Source organism: Anguilla rostrata, chromosome 5, assembly GCF_018555375.3.
Source record: "Anguilla rostrata isolate EN2019 chromosome 5, ASM1855537v3, whole genome shotgun sequence".
Classification (NCBI taxonomy): domain Eukaryota; kingdom Metazoa; phylum Chordata; class Actinopteri; order Anguilliformes; family Anguillidae; genus Anguilla; species Anguilla rostrata.
In genome coordinates, this window is record NC_057937.1 from 58,427,292 (window position 1) to 58,447,285 (window position 19,994).

At 42.3% G+C, this 19,994-nt stretch overlaps 2 protein-coding genes across 2 annotated transcripts; both read left to right on the forward strand.

Moving 5' to 3' along the window:
* The first annotated feature begins 847 nt into the window (after positions 1-847).
* Positions 848-6,401, forward strand: LOC135256178 (lymphocyte antigen 75-like). Its single transcript, XM_064338022.1, has 2 exons — positions 848-1,623; positions 4,765-6,401. Exons 1-2 carry the CDS (start codon positions 848-850, stop codon positions 5,606-5,608), a joined length of 1,620 nt encoding a protein of 539 aa, XP_064194092.1. The 3' UTR covers positions 5,609-6,401.
* Positions 6,402-9,488: 3,087 nt separating this feature from the next.
* On the forward strand, positions 9,489-17,540 carry LOC135256179 (lymphocyte antigen 75-like). The gene is made up of 2 exons (XM_064338023.1): positions 9,489-9,763; positions 16,652-17,540. The coding sequence occupies exons 1-2, from the start codon at positions 9,489-9,491 to the stop codon at positions 17,538-17,540; spliced, it is 1,164 nt and encodes a 387-aa protein (XP_064194093.1).
* The last annotated feature ends 2,454 nt before the right edge of the window (positions 17,541-19,994 follow it).

Genomic DNA, 19,994 nt, shown 5'->3' on the forward strand with positions numbered 1-19,994 from the left:
CAGATAGGTCTACTGAGCACTCTTTTTGGAACCACCCCAAATTTGGAACCTGGATTGAAGTAAACAGATCTGTTACAGATTTTACTCAGCACAGTTATCCAGCTAACTCAGTAATCCTGCTTTTTGAAATACCCCCAAGGAAAACAATGTTAACACCCCTACTCCTAAAAATCAGTGTGGGATTTTTAATGGCCGTTGTGAGTCAGAACCTCGGTTTAGCGTCTCATCTGAAGGGCAGCAGTTCTTACAGCACCGTGCTGGAGCACTGCATTTGTATGTTGCTCCAGAGGGCAGAGCGCCCTCTACTGGCTCACCAACACCTCTTCTAGCAGTAATTAATTTCCCAGGTCTCCCATCCAAGTAAACACCAAGCCTATTCTGTTTAGCATCAGCAACACTAACATACTGGGCATCATGGACCAAATATCATGTCAGATTCTGGACAGGACCTTGGGAAGAGCAGGAAAAGTAGAAAGCAGATAGAAGGTCTAGAATTACTGTGAAATTAACGTCAGATCAGACCCAGTCTAAATGAATTTATTACCTGATTTATTACTTGACTAATAAGTAATCATACGAAAACAAGTGCAATCTGTCCTTCAACTGACCCCTTAAACTTTAAATCCTGTGCTTTCAAATGAATTGCAGACAACCATCTGTTTGCAAATTGCTTGTAAGCCTTTTAAAACTTTCAGGTGTTTGCATCACATGACTGTAATTACTTTGGAAGTGAAGCAGATCTGTGATTTGCCTGCAGTGTGTCCATATAACGCAGCACAGAGGGCCACATTGGAAGACGGACGCTCAGAAACGACCCAGCAGAGCAGAGAGACAGAGACACTGCACCATGCCTTGTGTTGTCATGGAGACTGCTTTCACCATCATCTTCATCGCGGGGTTCTGTGAAGGGGCCACAATCCTGCTCAGGGAGCATTTTTATGTGAGTGATTTTAAGAATTGGGATGATGCGTCGCGGCACTGCCGAGCGCAGTTCACTGACCTTTCCCGTGTGCTGACCGAGGATGACGTGGAACGGGTTATAAACTCTGTTCCTGATCGTGGCCCAACCTCGGCTTGGATTGGTCTGAAGCAAGACAGCGATAGACAGTGGAAATGGTCAGGAGGCACAGCATTAGACATAAGCTTCAACAAATGGGCATCTGGCGAGCCAGGTTCTGACTACTGGAATGACTGTGTTTATGCGAGGGATGGTCTCTGGTATAACAAAGGATGTGGTGATCGTATACCATTCTATTGCTGCAAGCCATGCAACGGGGAGTTAACCGTGGTGCAGGAGAAGATGACCTGGGAAAACGCTCTGGTTTACTGCAGGAGTAACAACACCGACCTCTCCAGCCTGCCCTCAAACTACACTGCTGAGAAGGTTATAAGCAGCACCGTAGCCACGACTGACTTTGTTTGGACAGGTCTGCGATTCCTGATGGGAAAGTGGTTTTGGGTGAACGGAGAAGCTATCGGGCTCGAGATAAACTGGAAATATCCACAGAATTCCGCGTGTCCGAGCGCTACACGCCGCTGTGGAGCCCTGTCAGTTCAAGAGAAAGTTTTTGTAGCAATGCCTTGTGATGAGGAGCTCAACTTCATCTGCTACTCGAAGTTATAGTGCCCTAAGAAGAGCGTGTGTACTTAGCACAGCATTTCTTCTCTAGTGATTCAAGTCTGCCAGCTTTACTGTAAACCTTTAGTTTAAATTACCTATTGTTTGTCTCCTTCAAATGATTTTTTATTACAGTGCAACAACATTGGTGTGTTTATGAAAACTGTATCTCTCCACTAGATTGCTCTAACATTCACACATCTATTTCTTGTGCATAAAGAATATTAATATTTCTTTGATCAGTTTGAATTATTTTTTGACTGCATTGGCATGCTTTGAGGAAAATATATAAAAACCTTGTTCTGTTGCATTCTCTTTTAGTTTAAATAACTTTTTACTTGTTTTCCATAATTCCATCTCTAAATAATACAGACATGTATGCTTAATATCTTAATTTATTGTGTAATAACATTCATGCATTTATGATTGTTTATATCACTTTAATAATTTTTATATTGGCATTGTCTTGCAACTGTACAGACAGACATATCTTTATCAATACTTTACATACATAGAACTTTTCAATGGAATGTATGTATTTTAGTTTTGTTCATATATATTTGTGATGATAATTATGAAAACCAATGCAATGAGACATTTCTTTATTACATTTAATGTGAGAACCAAAATCAATTAAATTATTAAGAAATGTGCCATTATTCATAATAATGTAAACACTATCCTGATTCTCAAATTTCATAATCCTCCTATAAACCAGGGAAACATAATTGATGGCATTCTATTCATTTTTGATATGTGTTGCTTTTGTTTATTTTCTTTGAAATAAACCTTTTTGTTTAACTGTCAATTTCTTAATCTTCCCTGTACATTTTAATCTGTTTAATGCAGAAAAAGCTGACTGTGTTGCATGAAAAATGTGGGTCAATAAACCAGACAGGGGGAAAATGACTCTCAGGATCTCAAGGTTTTTTATTGAGGGCGTGTCTCCCTGTGCACTTGAACAAAGAGCTGAAATGAAGAACCTTTTTCCAGAGTCCGGTCCATTCTCAGCACTGGGCAGCACCAAGTCTGTCCGTTTTAAGCCAAACAGTACACTTTTAGTAAGTTGGCAAAAAAAAGTTGGCCTTCTAAACCCAAAGCTGGAAAAAACCCAAATCAGGCACACCTGCCTGTAATTTTCCACATGTTCTTTTTTAACATGCAAATCGCCGGATTAAGCAAAGTGCTGCTGCTAGGGAGTGTCAAGCTGATGTCTACCATCATGGCTGCAACGTCATTACATTATGCAACAGTCCTCAGGCAGATGCTCTTATCCAGTGTGATGAACAGCAGCGGAGGGGAGAACATCAGTGCTACCCTCAGAAATATAAAAATGCGGTATCACCATGAAGGCACAGAGGCCCATTTATAGTCACTAAGTGTAATATTAACCCAACAAACAACAATTTGTGTTGTAACAAAAAAGTAGGATTATGAGATAACCTAACGCACACAACTATATCTGTAATATCATCTAAAAGAAAATCCAAGGAAACAAAGAGCAGGTGCAGTGAGAAGAGGTGAGTCTTCAGTTTGCGTCAGAAGATGGGCAGGGTTTCTGCTGTTCTGACTGCAGTGGGAAGATGGGCAGGGTTTCTGCTGTTCTGACTGCAGTGGGAAGATGGGCAGGGTTTCTGCTGTTCTGACTGCAGTGGGAAGATGGGCAGGGTTTCTGCTGTTCTGACTGCAGTGGAAGATGGGCAGGGTTTCTGCTGTTCTGACTGCAGTGGGAAGATGGCCAGGGTTTCTGCTGTTCTGACTGCAGTGGGAAGATGGGCAGGTTTTCTGCTGTTCTGACTGCAGTGGGAAGATGGGCAGGGTTTCTGCTGTTCTGACTGCAGTGGAAAGATGGGCAGGTTTTCTGCTGTTCTGACTGCAGTGGGAAGATGGGCAGGTTTTCTGCTGTTCTGACTGCAGTGGGAAGATGGGCAGGGTTTCTGCTGTTCTGACTGCAGTGGGAAGATGGGCAGGGTTTCTGCTGTTCTGACTGCAGTGGAAAGATGGGCAGGTTTTCTGCTGTTCTGACTGCAGTGGGAAGATGGGCAGGGTTTCTGCTGTTCTGACTGCAGTGGGAAGATGGGCAGGGTTTCTGCTGTTCTGACTGCAGTGGGAAGATGGGCAGGTTTTCTGCTGTTCTGACTGCAGTGGGAAGATGGGCAGGGTTTCTGCTGTTCTGACTGCATTGGGAAGCTCCACTAAGCACTAGGGGGCAAGAAACGTGACCAGGAAAGGGGGGGTGGGGGGTGGGGGGGCTGTGCAGAGGTAGCACAGGTACCACAGTTCTGTTCTTATCTTGATGCTATTAGGCATGCCCGCTGTGTGACATTTTCATTCAAATATTTTTTCTTTACTAACCGTCATTTCACCAGATAGGTCAACTGAGCACTCAGTTCTCTTTTTGGAACCACCCCAAATTTGGAACCTGGATTGAAGTAAACAGATCTGTTACAGATTTTACTCAGCACAGTTATCCAGCTAACTCAGTAATCCTGCTTTTTGAAATACCCCCAAGGAAAACAATGTTAACATCCCTACTCTTAAAAATCAGTGTGGGATTTTTAATGGCCGTTGTGAGTCAGAACCTCGGTTTAGCGTCTCATCTGAAGGGCAGCAGTTCTTACAGCACCGTGCTGGAGCACTGCATTTGTATGTTGCTCCAGAGGGCAGAGCGCCCTCTACTGGCTCACCAACACCTCTTCTAGCAGTAATTAATTTCCCAGGTCTCCCATCCAAGTAAACACCAAGCCTATTCTGTTTAGCATCAGCAACACTAATATACTGGGCATCATGGACCGAATATCATGTCAGATTCTGGACAGGATGTCAGGAAGAGTAGAAAAAGTAGAAAGCAGATAGAAGGTCTAGAATTACTGTGAAATTAATGTCAGATCAGACTCAGAATTAATTAATGATTGCCTGATTAATGACTTGACAAATAACTAATCATACAAAAACAAGTGCAATCTGTCCCAACTGACCTCTTAAACTTTAAATCCTGTACTTTCAAATGAATTGCAGGGAACCATCTGTTTGCAAATTGCTTGTAATCTTTTGGTCCACTGTCAGGTGTGTGCATGACATGACTGTAATAACTTTGGAAATGAAGCAGATCTGTGATTTGCCTGCAGTGTGTCCATATAACACAGCACAGAGGGCCACTTTGGACAGAAACGACCCAGCAGAGCAGAGAGACAGAGGCACTCCACCATGCCAACTCTTGTCATGAAGACCGCTTTCACCTTCCTCTTCATCGCGGGGCTCTGTGAAGGGACCACAATCCTGCTCAGGGAGCATTTTTATGTCAGAGAATTTAGGACTTGGAATGATGCGTTGCAGAAGTGCAAAACACAGTACTCTGGCCTTTCCCTTGTGCTGACCGAGGATGACGTGGAACGGGTTATAAACTCTGTTCCTGCTGGTGCTTCAGCTTCAGCATGGATTGGTCTGGTTCGACCCGATGATCACACTGGACTGTGGATGTGGTCAGGAGTCACAGCATTAGACATAAACTTCAAACAATGGGCACTTTACGAGCCAGATTTTGACGACACACATGACTGTGTTTATGCGAGGGACGGTCGCTGGCACAACACAAGATGTACTGATGGCTTACACTACCATTGCTTTAAGGCATATAACAGGGAGCTGACCGTGGTGCAGGAGGCGATGGCATGGGAAAACGCTCTGGTTTACTGCAGGAGTAAGTACACCGACCTCTCCAGCCTGCTCTCAAACTACACTGCTCAGAAGGTTATGAACGGTATAGGAAACACGGCTGACTTTGTGTGGACTGGCCTGCGTTTCCTGATGGGCGAGTGGTTTTGGGTGGATGGAGAAACTCTCACAGGCAATATAATCTGGCAATATCCACAGAATTCTGTGTGCCCGAGCACTACACGCCGCTGTGGAGCCCTGTCAGTTAAAGAAAACGTTTTTGTAGCAATGCCTTGTGACGAGGAGCTCAACTTCATCTGTTACACAAAGTTGTAGGGCCGTTAGGAGAGCGTATGTACTTCGCACAGCATTTTCTCACTTGCGATTCAACTCTGCCAGCTGTGCTGGAAGCTTCAAGTTCAAATTGTCTTTGATTTGTCTCCTTTAAGTAAATATTTCTTACTTTACCAGTATGAAAACTTTTGTGCTGTTCTGAAAAGTGTGCGTGCTTAACACGCCATTTCTTCTGTAAATTTTTACTTTAAGTTGCCTTTTATTTGTCTCCTTCAAGTGACTTTTTCTTCATGTTCTTAAAAATGGGTGTGTTTCTGAAAATTGTATCTCTATTAGAATGCACTAACATTCACACATTTATTTTTATGTATAAAGAATATGAATATTTCTTTATAATTTAAATTATTTTACAACTACATTGGCATGCTGTGAGCAATATACAAAACCTAGTACTGTTGCATTTTCTTTTCGTTTGAATGACTTTCTACTTGTTTCCCACAATTCCATCTCTAATGTTCAGATTATACAGACATTATGCTTATATAAGTTGAGACAGACAGTATGCTTAATATATCAATTTATAGTCTAATAGCATTCATGCATTTATGATTGTCCATATAACTTTAATCATTTTTATGTTGGCATTGTCTTGCAACTGTATATACAATCCTATACTCCAGTAGCAGATTGAAAGTTGTTAGGCTCACATGGACATATCATAGTCAATACTTTAGATACATAAAACTTTTCAATGGAGTGTATGTACTTTAGTTTCGTTCATACATATTTGTGATGATAATTATTAGTACCAATGCAATGAGATATTCTTTCATTACATTTGAGAACAAAAATAAATAAAAAATAATTAAGAATTGTGCCATTGTTCATAATAATGTGAAAACTATCCTCATTCTTAAATTTCATAATCCTCCTATACACAAAGGAAATATAATTTATGATTCTCAGTCAAGAAGCTACACCCAGTTAATATTATTATAATTTGCTCGCATCTTTTTAAAATTGGCTTATCTAAAATGTAAAACTCTGGCAATAGAGGAGGCCTTGTTAATTTGCCAAATACATCACAACTAACTGCAAAATGAGCCTCAAGTGGCTTGATTACCTCAATGCTACACATTCTGTATGGATCATTACATAGCACCAAATCCAGAACTGATTTCCCTCTTGTAGGCTGACTGACAACTGCGCCAAAAAAAAGGTCATTTACAACATCTAAAGATTCTTCCTCACTTTTGTCTTGTCCTGTCATCAATTCCCAATTAATAGCAGGGTAATTGAAGTCACCCATAATTATACTCTCACCTTCCTGACAAGCTTGTTTTATGTTTCCAAAGAGCATTGAAACCACACTACTGTCTGAAGCTGGTGGCCGGTAACACACGCCTACCATAAGGCCCTCCTCATGTTCCCCTGTGAGCATAATCCAAATATCCCCACTAGGCAGGAGCTGGTCAATTTCTGGAATTTACTACACATTAAAATTTTACTTGGTGTGGACATAATGTATACTATCTGTTCGAATAACAACAGAACAAAGACCATGAGTAGTGTTAAATTAAATAGGATATTGTGCTAACAACACAAAGGTTGTGGGCTCCATCCCAGGAGACTACATATATTGAACAATGTGTGCGTCCATATACTGTATGTTGCTTTGGATAAAAAAGCATCTGCTGAGAAACACACACACACATACCTATATATGTGTGTGTATACTTAATAAAAATAAAAAATAAAAGTTTAAAAAATTTGAAAACTAATAATAATAATAATAATAATAATAATGAGTTGATGGGACAGCCAATATGTTTTATTTGAAATTCTTGCAACCTGCAAAATTTACTCATTTGAATGAGGATAGGTATGTGTTGTTTTACAAAATGTATTATTTACAAATCATTGATAGAAGCATTATGAGAAAAATTACTGATTCCAGGTTGTTTTACTTTGTCTGTCAGGATGTTTGTTGGACTGTTGCTGTGTCTGTTGTTTGGTGCCAAATGGCTGACCACGTGCCTGGGTGACATCTTTCACACACTCACACACACGCATGCACACACACACACACACAGACACAATCGCGTGCGCACACACACACAGTTGAACTCAGGGAAAGGATCACAAAATGGGTTATGTCCTTTTATGCCACTGGAGGGCAGTAAGGGAGCATTCAGTGGGTTTGGAATATAAGCATTGTAGAGTCTCCAAGGTAATGAGAATAATCCTTGTCCCTGACTGTTTTATTAATTGCTCAACACTTCAATCTAGTCTTTCTTCATGGGGCTAATTTCTATGCAGGGGTCTGTTATTTTAATGACTCACTAAAAGCATCCTCTTGACCAGTCTTCCTCAATGTTGCTGGATTTCAGACCTTTGAATTTGTCCTGATGACCATAAACAGAGGACAGGATGGCATCTCTCTAATTCTTTCTAAACTCTTTGTGTTGATGCAAAATTAACCATCGACACACGTTTGGGTGCACCGGGCACTTCCTTTGACTCTGCTTACAGAGAGTGCCAGGACAGGAAGAGGTCACGGCTGGTTTTCCAGGCAGTACCCTGGAGTGGAGCCTGCCTCTGTCTCATCTGTAGTTGTGGCTTGTCAAGGCTGAGACTAAATCATGTGCATTTTTAGGGTGCTACACCCTCAGAATGGAGACATGGAACCACAAGTGTGTAGGAAAAGGGCACTGAAATCATCTCAGTAGTGGGGTCCAAACACAAAGGAATACAGGTGCTTTTTAAAACAGGCTGTAATACAATGCAACAGTACAGACCTCTCAGGATGCTAATCAACGTTTTTTTTTATTTTATTGAGGGCGTGTCTCCCCATGCGCTAGAACAAAGAGCTGAAATGAAGAATCTTTTTCCAACGTCCGGTCCAGTCTCAGTACTGGTCAGCAGCACGTCTTTCTGTTTTAAGCCAAACCGTCCAGTTTTATTAAGTTGACACGTTTTTAAGGGAAAAAGTTCAAAAAACCAAAAGTGCCAGTTGGCCTTCTAAACCGAAAGCTGGAAAAACCCAAACCAGGCACACCTGCTTGTAATTTTCCACATGTTCTTTTTTAACATGTAAATTTCCAGATTAACCAAAGTGCTGCTGCTAGGGAGTGTCAAGCTGATGTCTACCATCATGGCTGCAACGTCATTACATTATGCAACAGTCCTCAGGCAGATGCTCTTATCCAGTGTGAGGAACAGTAGCGGAGGGGAAAACATCAGTGCTAACCTCAAAAATATAAAAATGCGGTATCACCATGAAGGCACAGAGGCCCATTTAAAATCGTAAAGCAGGATTATTCAGTTAGCCGAATAACTGCACTGAGTAAAAGTCAGGACCCTCCCAAATCTGGAACATGGACTGAAATAAAAAAAGGTGTTCAGGATTTGGAGCCACTCCAAATCTGGAATATAGATTGAAGTAAGCAGATCCGTTACAGGTTTTACTCGCGCAATTATCCAGCTAACTCAGTAATCCTGCTTTGTGAAATACCTGCAAGGTTAGCACCTCTAATCTAAAAGAGTCGCCTGGATTTTTAATGGTTGTTGTGAGTCAGAACCTCAGTTTAGCATCTCATCTGAAGGGCAGCAGCTCTTACAGCTCTGTGCTGGAGCACTGCATTTGTATGATGCTCCAGAGGGAAGAGCATCCTCTACTGACTTTCTAAACATAATATCCTGTACTTTCAAATGAATTGCACAGAAACCTCCGTTTGCAAATCACTTGTTAGCTTTCTGTCCACTTTCAGGTGTTTGCAGGAAATGACAGTAATTACTTTGCAAGTGAAGCAGATCTGTGATTTGCCTGCAGTGTGTCCATATAACGCAGCACAGAGGGCCACATTGGAAGACAGACGCTCAGAAACGACCCAGCAGAGCAGAGAGACAGAGACACCGCACCATGCCTTGTGTTGTCATGGAGACCGCTTTCACCTTCCTCTTCATCGCGGGGCTCTGTGAAGGGACCACAGTCCTGCTCAGGGAGCATTTTTATGTGAGTGATTTTAAGAATTGGGATGATGCGTCGCAGAAGTGCAAAACACAGTTCACTGACCTTTCCCATGTGCTGACCGAGGATGACGTGGAACGGGTTATGAACTCTGTTCCTGCTGGTGCTTCAGCTTCAGCATGGATTGGTCTGGTTCGACCCAATGATCAAAATGGACTGTGGAAGTGGTCAGGAGTCACAGCATTAGACTACTTTAAAAAATGGGCACTTGGCGAGCCAGATGCTGACGACACACATGACTGCGTTTATGCGAGGGACGGTCGCTGGCACAACACAAAATGTACTGATGGCTTACACTACCATTGCTTTAAGGCATATAACAGGGAGCTGACTCTGGTGCAGCAGAAGATGGCCTGGGAAAACGCTCTGGTTTACTGCAGGAGTAAGCACACCGACCTCTCCAGCCTGCTCTCAGACTACACTGCTCAGAAGGTTATAAGCAGCACAGTAGCCACAACTGACTTTGTGTGGACAGGCCTGCGTTTCCTGATGGGCGAGTGGTTTTGGGTGGATGGAGAAACTGTCATGGCCAAGATAAACTGGAAATATCCACAGAATTCTGAGTGTCCAAGCGCTTCACGCCGCTGTGGAGCCCTGTCAGTTAAAGAGAAAGTTTTTGTAGCAATGCCTTGTGACGAGGAGCTCAACTTCATCTGTTACTCACAGTTGTAGGGCCGTTAGGTGAGCGTATGTACTTAGCACAGAATTTTCTCACTTGTGATTCAACTCTGCCAGCTGTACTGGAAACCCTTAGTTTAAATTGCCTTCATTTATCTCCTACAAGTGATTTTTTTAAATACTGTGCAAAAACATTGGGGTGATTCTGAATATTGTATCTCTCCACTAGAATACAGTAACATTCACACATCTATTTTTGTATGCATAAAGAATATTAATATTTCTTTGATCATTTGAATTATTTTTCGACTGCATTGGCTATATTTGAAAATATACAAAACCTAGTTCTGTTGTATTTTCTTTTAGTTAAATTACTTTTTACTTGTTTCCCACAATTCCATCTCTAATGTTAAGATAATACAGACATGTATGCTTAATATCTCAATTTATAGTGTAATAGCATTCATGCATTTATGATTGTTTATATCACTTTAATCATTTTTTTTCTGTTGGCATTGTTTTGCAACTGTACACACAGACATATCCTAGTCAATAATTTAGATACATAGAACTTTTCAATGGAATGAAAGTATTTTAGATTTGTTCAGATATGTGATGATAATTATGAAAACCAATGCAATGAGACATTTCTTTGTTACATTTAATGTGAGAACCAAAATTTTTTTAAAAAAGAATTAAGAAATGTGCCATTGTTCATAATAATGTAAATACTATCCTCGTTCTCAAATTTCATAATCTTCCTATACACCAAGGAAACATAATTGATGGCATGCTATTCATTTGTTATGTGGGTTGCTTTGTTTCTTTTCCTTGAAATACATTTTTTTTTTTTAACTGTCAATTTCTTAGTCTTCCCTGTAAATTTTCATTTATGTAACACACAAAGAGCTGGCTGTGTTGTAGGTTAAATGAGGATCAATAAACCAGACGGGGGGGAAATCTGTGAAAAGACAGCAGTTTTGCTAATCTTAACTAGCCTACCCGATTGCACAACATCAGTTTTCTGATGGTTACTGCATGATGGTCACCGTACTCACCTGTTACCTTCAAAGGCAGAGCGCAAGTGTTAATATCTCCATGACAACAAAGCTGATACTGAGAGGCTGATACATTAGAGAGGCTGCGGTTGCTAACTAAACACCTTTAACCCTTTATCATTATTTCAACATAAGACAGGACGCTATTCTTATGTAGGTTATTGTTAACCATTAAGTAACATAACAAGACATAACATAACATAGCATAACGTAAAGCTCGTACTCTGATTACCTTCAGTCTAGATAGTATCTAACATCGTATCAAGGCTTGTCTCGAAAATCTCCAAAATTTCTGCCTCTACTACATTGACTACTCTCTACATGAAAAAAATATTTTTTCTAATTTCCATTTATGTGCCCTAGTTCTACTAACAGAACTCAACCTGAAGAATCTCTTGTAGGTCACTTTGTTGATCCCCTTTGTGAATTTAAAAGTCTCAATCAAATAACCCCCAGGTCTCCTTTTGCTAAGCTTGAAGAGATTAAGCATCCTAAGTCTTTCCGCATACCTTTTATATTTCATACCAGGAATCAATTTGGTTGCTCTTCTTTGAACCTTTTCCAGAGTCTCAATATCTTTCTTGTAGTATGGTCCCTAGAACTGCACTCAATACTCCAAGTGTGGTCAAACAAATGTATTGTATAAGAGCAAATAAGTATAACTTCCTTGGATCTATACTCAATACTTTGGCTATATATCCCAGTATCCTATTGGCCTTTCTCTTACTGATACAGCACAGTGCCTAGAACCTGAAAGGCTTTAATCAAAAATTACTCCAAAGTTTTTTTTTTTCAAATTGAGCACATTCTAATTTTGTTCCTCCCATAAAGTCATCCTGCCTAAAGTTTTTATTTCCCACATGCAGAACTTTACATTTGACTATATTGAATTTTGTTTGCCTGGTTTCTGCCCACGACTGGATTTTATTTAAATCTTCTGGAATTACTTTAGTAGATTCCATGCTATTAGCTGGGCCTCCCAATTTTGAATAATCTGCAAATTTGACTGATGTACTTTCTACATCCCTGTCAAGGTCATTGATATGAATGAGGAAGAGCAGTGGTCCCAGCACCCATCCTTGAGGGACTCCATTTCCAACAGTTCCCTGCTCAGCTAATATCCCTCTGTCACATGCCAACATGACACCCCTGGGAGGGAGATGCGGCAGTGCCGGGGAACACCGTTGGTTGCCGCACGGAGAGATAGAGAGAGAGAGAGAGAGAGAGAGAGAGGGAGAGAGAGAGAGAGAGAGAGAGAGAGAGAGAGAGAGAGGGAGGGAGGGAAAGAGAGAGAGAGAGAGTGCACCCACACAAACCTGAAATCAAATAAACAGACACCTTCACCCTTCCCCCTCACAGGTTCCAGGCAAAAACGAAAATAACAAGCTAAAACAACAAAGACAAAAGAAGGTAAAGCGGCGTGACCACTTTCCCGTGCGCCGCCCGTAGCTGGCCCGCTTCCCAGCTCCTCCAGCATCCCAGTTGAGGGTCACTTCCTTTTTCTTTTCTGCTCGAACCGAACTCCAAAATAGAACGAAACAAAATTAAGAAACTCGCTCTCGCTGTGAGCTCCTGGTCTCGGCCCCGAACTGTGGAGCGCAGCACACCTGTAAGAACCTGGGCTGATTAGACAACGCAACCCAGGTGCGTGGGCTCTCTCCAACAGCCGGCACAGCCAAAAAAAACTATTTGCCTCGCCGGTGGACTGAATACCACACCCTACTACTCCTTGTGTTCTACCCTGTAGACCAGGGATCATCAACTCTGGCCCTCGAATCCAAATCCAGCCCTGGTTTTCTTTTCTCCCGGGTAATTACTGCTACTGATTGGCCAGACTGTCTTCACACCTGCCTCCCAGGCAAAGGGAGGGTGGAAAACCAGCAGTTTTCGGCCCTCGAGGACCGTGAGTTGCTGATCCCTGCTGTAGACAGTTCCAAATCTACTCGGAAATACCCCCTCTGATTCCTAATGTCTTCATTACCACAAGTCTCTCATGTGGTACCTTATTAAATACCTTTTGGAAATCTAAGTATATAATATCAAAAGCCTTGTTATGATCAAAACACCTGGTAGTTTCTTCAAAGAACACCAGAAGGTTTGTCGGACATGACCTTCCCTTGAGAAACCTATGTTGGCTATACCTCAGGATGTTTTTATTTTGAAGAAACACTTTCAACTTGTCTCTAATGATAGACTCCGGTATTTTACATGTGATGCCAGTTAAACTGAGAGGCCTGTACTTTGATGAATCAGTACGGTCCCCTTTCTTATACACTCACCGGCCACTTCATTAGGTCCACCCGTTCAACTGCAAACTGCACCCGTTAACGCAGATATCTAATCAGCCAATCACGTGGCAGCAACTCAATGCATTTAGGCATGTTGACATGGTCAAGACGATCTGCTGAAGTTCAAACCAAGCATCAGAATGGGGAAGAAAGGTGACTTAAGTGACTTTGAACGAGGCATGGTTGTTGGTGCCAGACCGGCTGGTTTGAGTATTTCAGAAATTACTAATCTACTGTGTTTTTCACACACAACCATCTCTACGGTTTACAGAGAATGGTCAGACTGGTTTGGGCTGATAGAAAGGCAACAGTGACTCAAATAACCACTTGTTACAACCGAGGTATGCAGAGAGCATCTGAACGAAACCCGCAACTAAGCGATGGCAAGCAAGAGACCACCCGGTGACTCTGCACCTAATGAGCGGGATTAACATTATATTACCTTGCCTCCAGTCCTCTGTCAGTTTCTAAAGACAGTCTAAAATACCTGCCAGTGGTTTAATGATGATCACGCCTAATTCTTTGAGTACCCTTGGCTGTATGCCATCAGAGCATATTTGCCTTTAGTTTATGTAATTTATCCAGAACTTCTTCATCCTCTATGTCAATATCTGCTAAGTCATTCTGAGTACTGAATATGCCTTCCAATCTATTAGTAACCTCTTCTCTAGTACAATGTACAATGCACAGTGTTTTTATTCTTATAAAGCAATGTTCCTTCTTTATTACTGTTGCACCTGACAATCTCCTTCAATTTCCTTGGGGGCGACATAGCTCAGGAGGTAAGCGTGGTTGTCTGGCAGTTGGAGGGTTGCCGGTTCGATCCCCACCCTGGGCGTGTCGAAGTGTCCCTGAGCAAGACACCCAACCCCTAACTGCTCTGGTGAATGAGAGGCATCAATTGTAAAGCGCTATATAAATGCAGTCCATTTACCATCCTTGTCTAAATACAGTATGGAAAAAAAACAAAAGCATTTTGGATTACTTTTTGCATCTTGGGAAATTTGCGTTTCAAAGAGCCTCTTAGCTTCTCGTAACCTTAGCGTGCATATTGCAATATTCAGTATTATTACTCACAGTGCTCTCGTTTTTGCCAAAAGGCAAAGCTCTCGATTTACCAGTCAATCTTCGTCCCTACTCTCACCTATGGCCACGAGCTATAGGTAGAGCCTGAAAGAGTGAGATCGCGAATACAAGTGGCCGAAATGGGGTTTCCCCGTAGGGTGGCAGGGCTTACTCTCCTTGATAGGGTGAGAAGCTCAGCTATCCGGGAGGACCTCAAAGTGGAGCCGCTGCTCCTCTGCATTGAAAGAAGTCGGTTGAGGTGGTTCGGGCATCTGGTAGGGATGCCTCCTGGGCGCCTCCCTCTGGAGGTGTTCCGGGCTCGGCCACCGGGGAGGAGACCCAGGGGTAGACTTAGGACACACCGGAGGGATTATATCCAAAGGCTGGCCTGGGATCGCTTGGGGATCCACTGGGATGAGTTGGCAGAAGTCGCTGAGGAGAGGGATGTCTGGGCGGCCCCTTTGCCCTGACGTGGACTAAGCGGTTTGAGAATGGGTGGATGGATGGATGGATGGATGGATGGTTTGCCAGGCAATACTCTGGAGTACAGCGTGTCTCTGTCTTATCTGTAGTTGTGGCTTGTCAAGGCTGAGACTAAATCATTTGCATTTTAAGGGTACTACACTTAGAATGGAGACGTGGTGCCACAGCTCTGTTTAAGAAAAGGGCACTGGAGTCATCTCAGTAGTGGGGTCGAAACACACAGGAAGACAGGTGCTTTTTAAAACAGGCTGTAATACAACACCTCAGTACAGACCTCTCAGGATGCTAATCAAGGTTTTTTTTTCTTGAGGGCGTGTCTCCCTGTGCTCTAGAACTAAGAGCCGGTCCATTCCAGCACTGGTCAGCAGCAAGTCTGTCAGATTTAAGCCAAATTGTCCATTTTCATTAAGTACACATTTTTTAAGGGGAAATGCTCAATAATCCGAAAGTGCCAGTTGACCTTTTAAACCCAAGGCTGGAAAAACCCAAATCAGGCACACCTGCCTGTAATTTTCCACATATTCTTTTTTAACATGCAAATTTCCAGGTTAAACAAAGTGCTGCTGCTAGGGAGGGTCAAGCTGATGTTTACCACCATGGCTGTAACCTCATTGCATTACATTTACATTGGCAGGCACTTTTACTCAAAGCGATGTACAAAGTGACTTCACATTTTACATTTTATTGCAATCCTCAGGCAGATGCTTTTATCCAGTGCGATGAACAGCAGCGGAGGGTAGAACATCAGTGCTACCCTCAGAAATATAAAAATGCGGTATCACCATGAAGGCACAGAGGCCCATTTATAATCACGACGCAGGATTATTCAGTTAGCCGAATAACTGCACTGAGTAAAAGTCGGAACCCTCCCAAATCTGGACTGAAATAAAAAGAGCTGTGTTCTGGGTTTGGAGCCACCCCACATCTGGAACACAGATTGAAGTAAGCAGATCTGTTACAGGTTTTACTCAGCGCAGTTATCCAGCTAACTCAGTAATCCTGCTTTTTGAAATATCCCCAAGGTTAGCGCCTCTAATCCAAAAGAGCAGTGTGGGGTTTTTGATGGCCGTTGTGAGTCAGAACCTCGGTTTAGCATCTCATCAGCGTAATTCGTTTCCCAGGTCGCCCGTCCGAATAAACACCAAACCTATGCTGCCTAGCATCAGCAATGTCATGTCAGCTGCCAACAGGATGGTATGGTTGCTGGGCATACTGGGCCTACAGGTCATCATGGATCAAATATCCTGTCAGATTCTGGACAGGATCTCGGGAAGAGCAGAAAGGCAGAAAGCAGACAGAAGGAATAATTGTGAAATTAATGTCAGATCAGACTGAGAATTAATTAGTGACTACCTGATTAGTTACTTGACTTATATGTAATCACACTAAAATAAGTGCAATCTGTCCCAAATGACCTTTTAAACTTCAAATCCTGTGCTTTCAAATGAATTGCACAGAACCATCTGTTTGCAAATTGCTTGTCAGCCTTTGATCCACTGTCAGGTTTTTGCATCGCATGACTGTAATAACTTTGGAAGTGAAGCAGATCTGTGATTTGCCTGCAGTGTGTCCATATAACGCAGCACAGAGGACCACTTTGGAAGACAGACTCTCAGAAACGACCCAGCAGAGCAGGGAGACAGAGACACCGCACCATGCCTTGTGTTGTCATGGAGACCGCTTTCACCATCATCTTCATCGCGGGGCTCTGTGAAGGGGCCACAGTCCTGCTCAGGGAGCACTTTTATGTGACTGAACTTAAGAATTGGTATGATGGGGCGCAGAGGTGCAAAACACAGTTCACTGACCTTTCCCATGTGCTGACCGAGGATGACGTGGAACGGGTTAAAAACTCTGTTCCTGATGGTATTTCAGCCTCAGCATGGATTGGTCTGAATCGACCCAGTCTTCTCGATAAACTGTGGAAGTGGTCAGGAGTCACACCATCAGACTTCAAAAACTGGGACAGCGGTCAGCCAGATTCTGACGACACACATGGCTGTGCTTACGCGCAGGAAGGTCTCTGGCACAACAGAAAATGTTCTGACAGCTTACACTTATTTTGCTTTAAGGCATATAACAGAATGTTGACTCTGGTGCAGGAGGCGATGGCATGGGAAAACGCTCTGGTTCACTGCAGGAGTAAGTACACCGACCTCTCCAGCCTGCTCACCCTGCACACTGCTCAGAAGGTCATGAACGGTACAGAAAACACGACTGACTTCGTGTGGATAGGCTGGCGTTTCCTGATGGGCGGGTGGTTTTGGGTGGATCGAGAGCCCATTGCGTCCACAATAAACTGGAAATATCCAGGGACTTCCGTGTGTCCGGAAGAGTCACGCCGCTGTGCAGCCCTGTCAGTCAAAGAGAAAGTTTTAGTAGCAAGGCCTTGTGACGAGGAGTTCAACTTCATCTGTTACTCAAATTTATAGGGCCCCAAGAAGAGTGTACGTACATAGCACGGCATTTCTTTCTTCTCTTAACTTTTAGTTTAAATTGCCTTTTATTTGTCTCCTTCAAGTGATTCCTTTCTTTCCGTGCGAAAACATTGGCGAGGTTGTGAAAATTGCACCTCTCTATAAAAATGCGCTAACATTCACACATCTTTTTTTATGCATAATTAATATTAATATTTCTTTGATCGTTTGTATTACTTTTTGACTCCATTGGCATGTTTTGAGAAAAACATATAAAAACCTTGTTCTGTTGTATTTTCTGTTAGTTTAAATAACTTTTTACTTGTTTCCCACAATTCCATCTGTGATGTTACGATAATACAGAAATGTATGTTTAATATCTCAATTTATAGTGTAATAGCATTCATGCATTTATGATTTTTATGTTTATATCACTTTAATAATTTTTCTGTCGGGATTGTCTTGCAGCTGTATTTACAGTCGTATACTCCAGTAACAGATTGAATATCTTTATGCACACAAGACATATCATAGTCAATACTTTAAATACATAGAACTTTTCAATGGAATGTATGTGATTTTTATATTTGATCATATATTTGTGATGATAATTATGACAACCAAAGGAATCAGATATTCTTTTATTACATTTAATGTGAGAACCAAAATGAATGAAATATTCTTTTAAAAATGTGCCATTGTTCATAATAAATGTAAACACTATCCTCTGTCTCAGATTTCATAATCCTTCAATACACCAGGGAAACTTAATTGATGGCATGCTATTCATTTGTTATGTGGGTTGCTCTGTTTCTTTTCCTTAAAATAAAATATTTTCAAAACACAAAAAAAAAATGTTCATTTTCTCAGTCTTCCCAGTACATTTTCATATATTTAATGCACAAAGAGCTGGCTGTGTTGTATGTAAAATGTGGGTTTATAAAACAGTCAGAGGGGATAATATGTTAAATACAAGAAAAAGATAGCAGTTTTGCTAATGTTAGCTAGTTAGATACTTGGATGCACAACATCAGCTTTCTGATGGTTACTGCATGATGGTCACCGTACTCACCTGTTACATTCAAAGGCAGAGCGCAAGTGTTAAATTATCTCCATGACAACAAAGCTAATACTGAGAGGCTGATACATTAGAGAGGCTGTAGTCGCTAACACCTTTGACCACAGGATGTGTTATGTAATGTTCTGCCACTAGAGGGCAATAAGTGAATGATCAGTGGGTTCTGAATATAAGCGTCTGGTCCTCCATGAGCTGGTGCGACTGTAGGGTCTGCAAGGTAATGAGAATAATCCTCGCGCTAGACTCTTTTATTCATTAAAATTACAATGTCACAGTGCCACCTCGTGCCTCAGTTTAACGTCTCAACTGAATGTCAGAAGCTCCTACAGCACAGTACAGCACTGAATTTATATGTTTCACTGGAGGGAAGAGCGCCCCCTCCTGGCTCACCGACACCTCTTTTAGCAGTAATTCATTGGCTGGTAAAAGAATTTAAATGAATTGCGCAGAACCATGTTTGCAAATTTCTTGTAAGCTTTTGGTCCACTGTCAGGTTTTTGCATGGCATGACTGTAATAACTTTGGAAGTGAAGCAGATCTGTGATTTGCCTGCAGTGTGTCCATATAACACAGCACAGAGGGCCGCTTTGGACAGAAACGGCCCAGCAGAGCAGAGAGAAAGAGGCACTGCACCATGCATTGTGTTGTCATGGAGACCGTTTTCACCTTCCTCTTCATCGCGGGGCTCTGTGAAGGGGCCACAGTCCTGCTCAGGGAGCATTTTTATGTGAGACAATTTAAGAATTGGGATGATGCGTCGCAGCACTGCCAAGCGCAGTACACTGGCCTTTCCCTTGTGCTGACCGAGGACGACGTGAAACAGGTTATGAACTCTGTTCCTGATAGTGGCACAACCTCGGCTTGGATTGGTCTGAAGCGATACTATTATCAAGCTGAGTGGAAGTGGTCAGGAGGCACAGCATTAGACTTTGAAAAATGGGCATCTGGCCAGCCAGATTCTGACTACACACATGACTGTGTTTATGCTAGGAACGGTCTCTGGTATAACAAAGGATGTTACGAAACCTTTCACTTCCATTGCTTTAAGGCATATAACAGGGAGCTGACTCTGGTGCAGGAGGCGATGACCTGGGAAAACGCTCTGGTTTACTGCAGGAGTAAGCACACCGACCTCTCCAGCCTGCTCTCAAACTACACTGCTGAGAAGGTTATAAGCAGCACAGGAGCCACAACTGACTTTGTTTGGACAGGCCTGCGTTTCCTGATGGGCAAGTGGTTTTGGGTGAACGGAGAAGCTATCGGGCTCGAGATAAACTGGAAATATCCACAGAATTCCGAGTGTCCGAGCGCTACACGCCGCTGTGGAGCCCTGTCAGTTCAAGAGAAGGTTTTTGTAGCAATGCCTTGTGATGAGGAGCTCAACTTCATCT

Coding starts and splice junctions, on each gene's coding strand:
- LOC135256178 (XM_064338022.1), top strand. CDS start 848: ATGCCTTGTGTTGTCATGGAGACTGCTTTCACCATCATCTTCATCGCG. Junction 1,624..4,764: donor ATCTGCTACTCGAAGTTATA/GTGCCCTAAGAA, acceptor CATATAACACAG/CACAGAGGGCCACTTTGGAC.
- LOC135256179 (XM_064338023.1), top strand. CDS start 9,489: ATGCCTTGTGTTGTCATGGAGACCGCTTTCACCTTCCTCTTCATCGCG. Junction 9,764..16,651: donor CAAAATGGACTGTGGAAGTG/GTCAGGAGTCAC, acceptor TTGGAAGTGAAG/CAGATCTGTGATTTGCCTGC.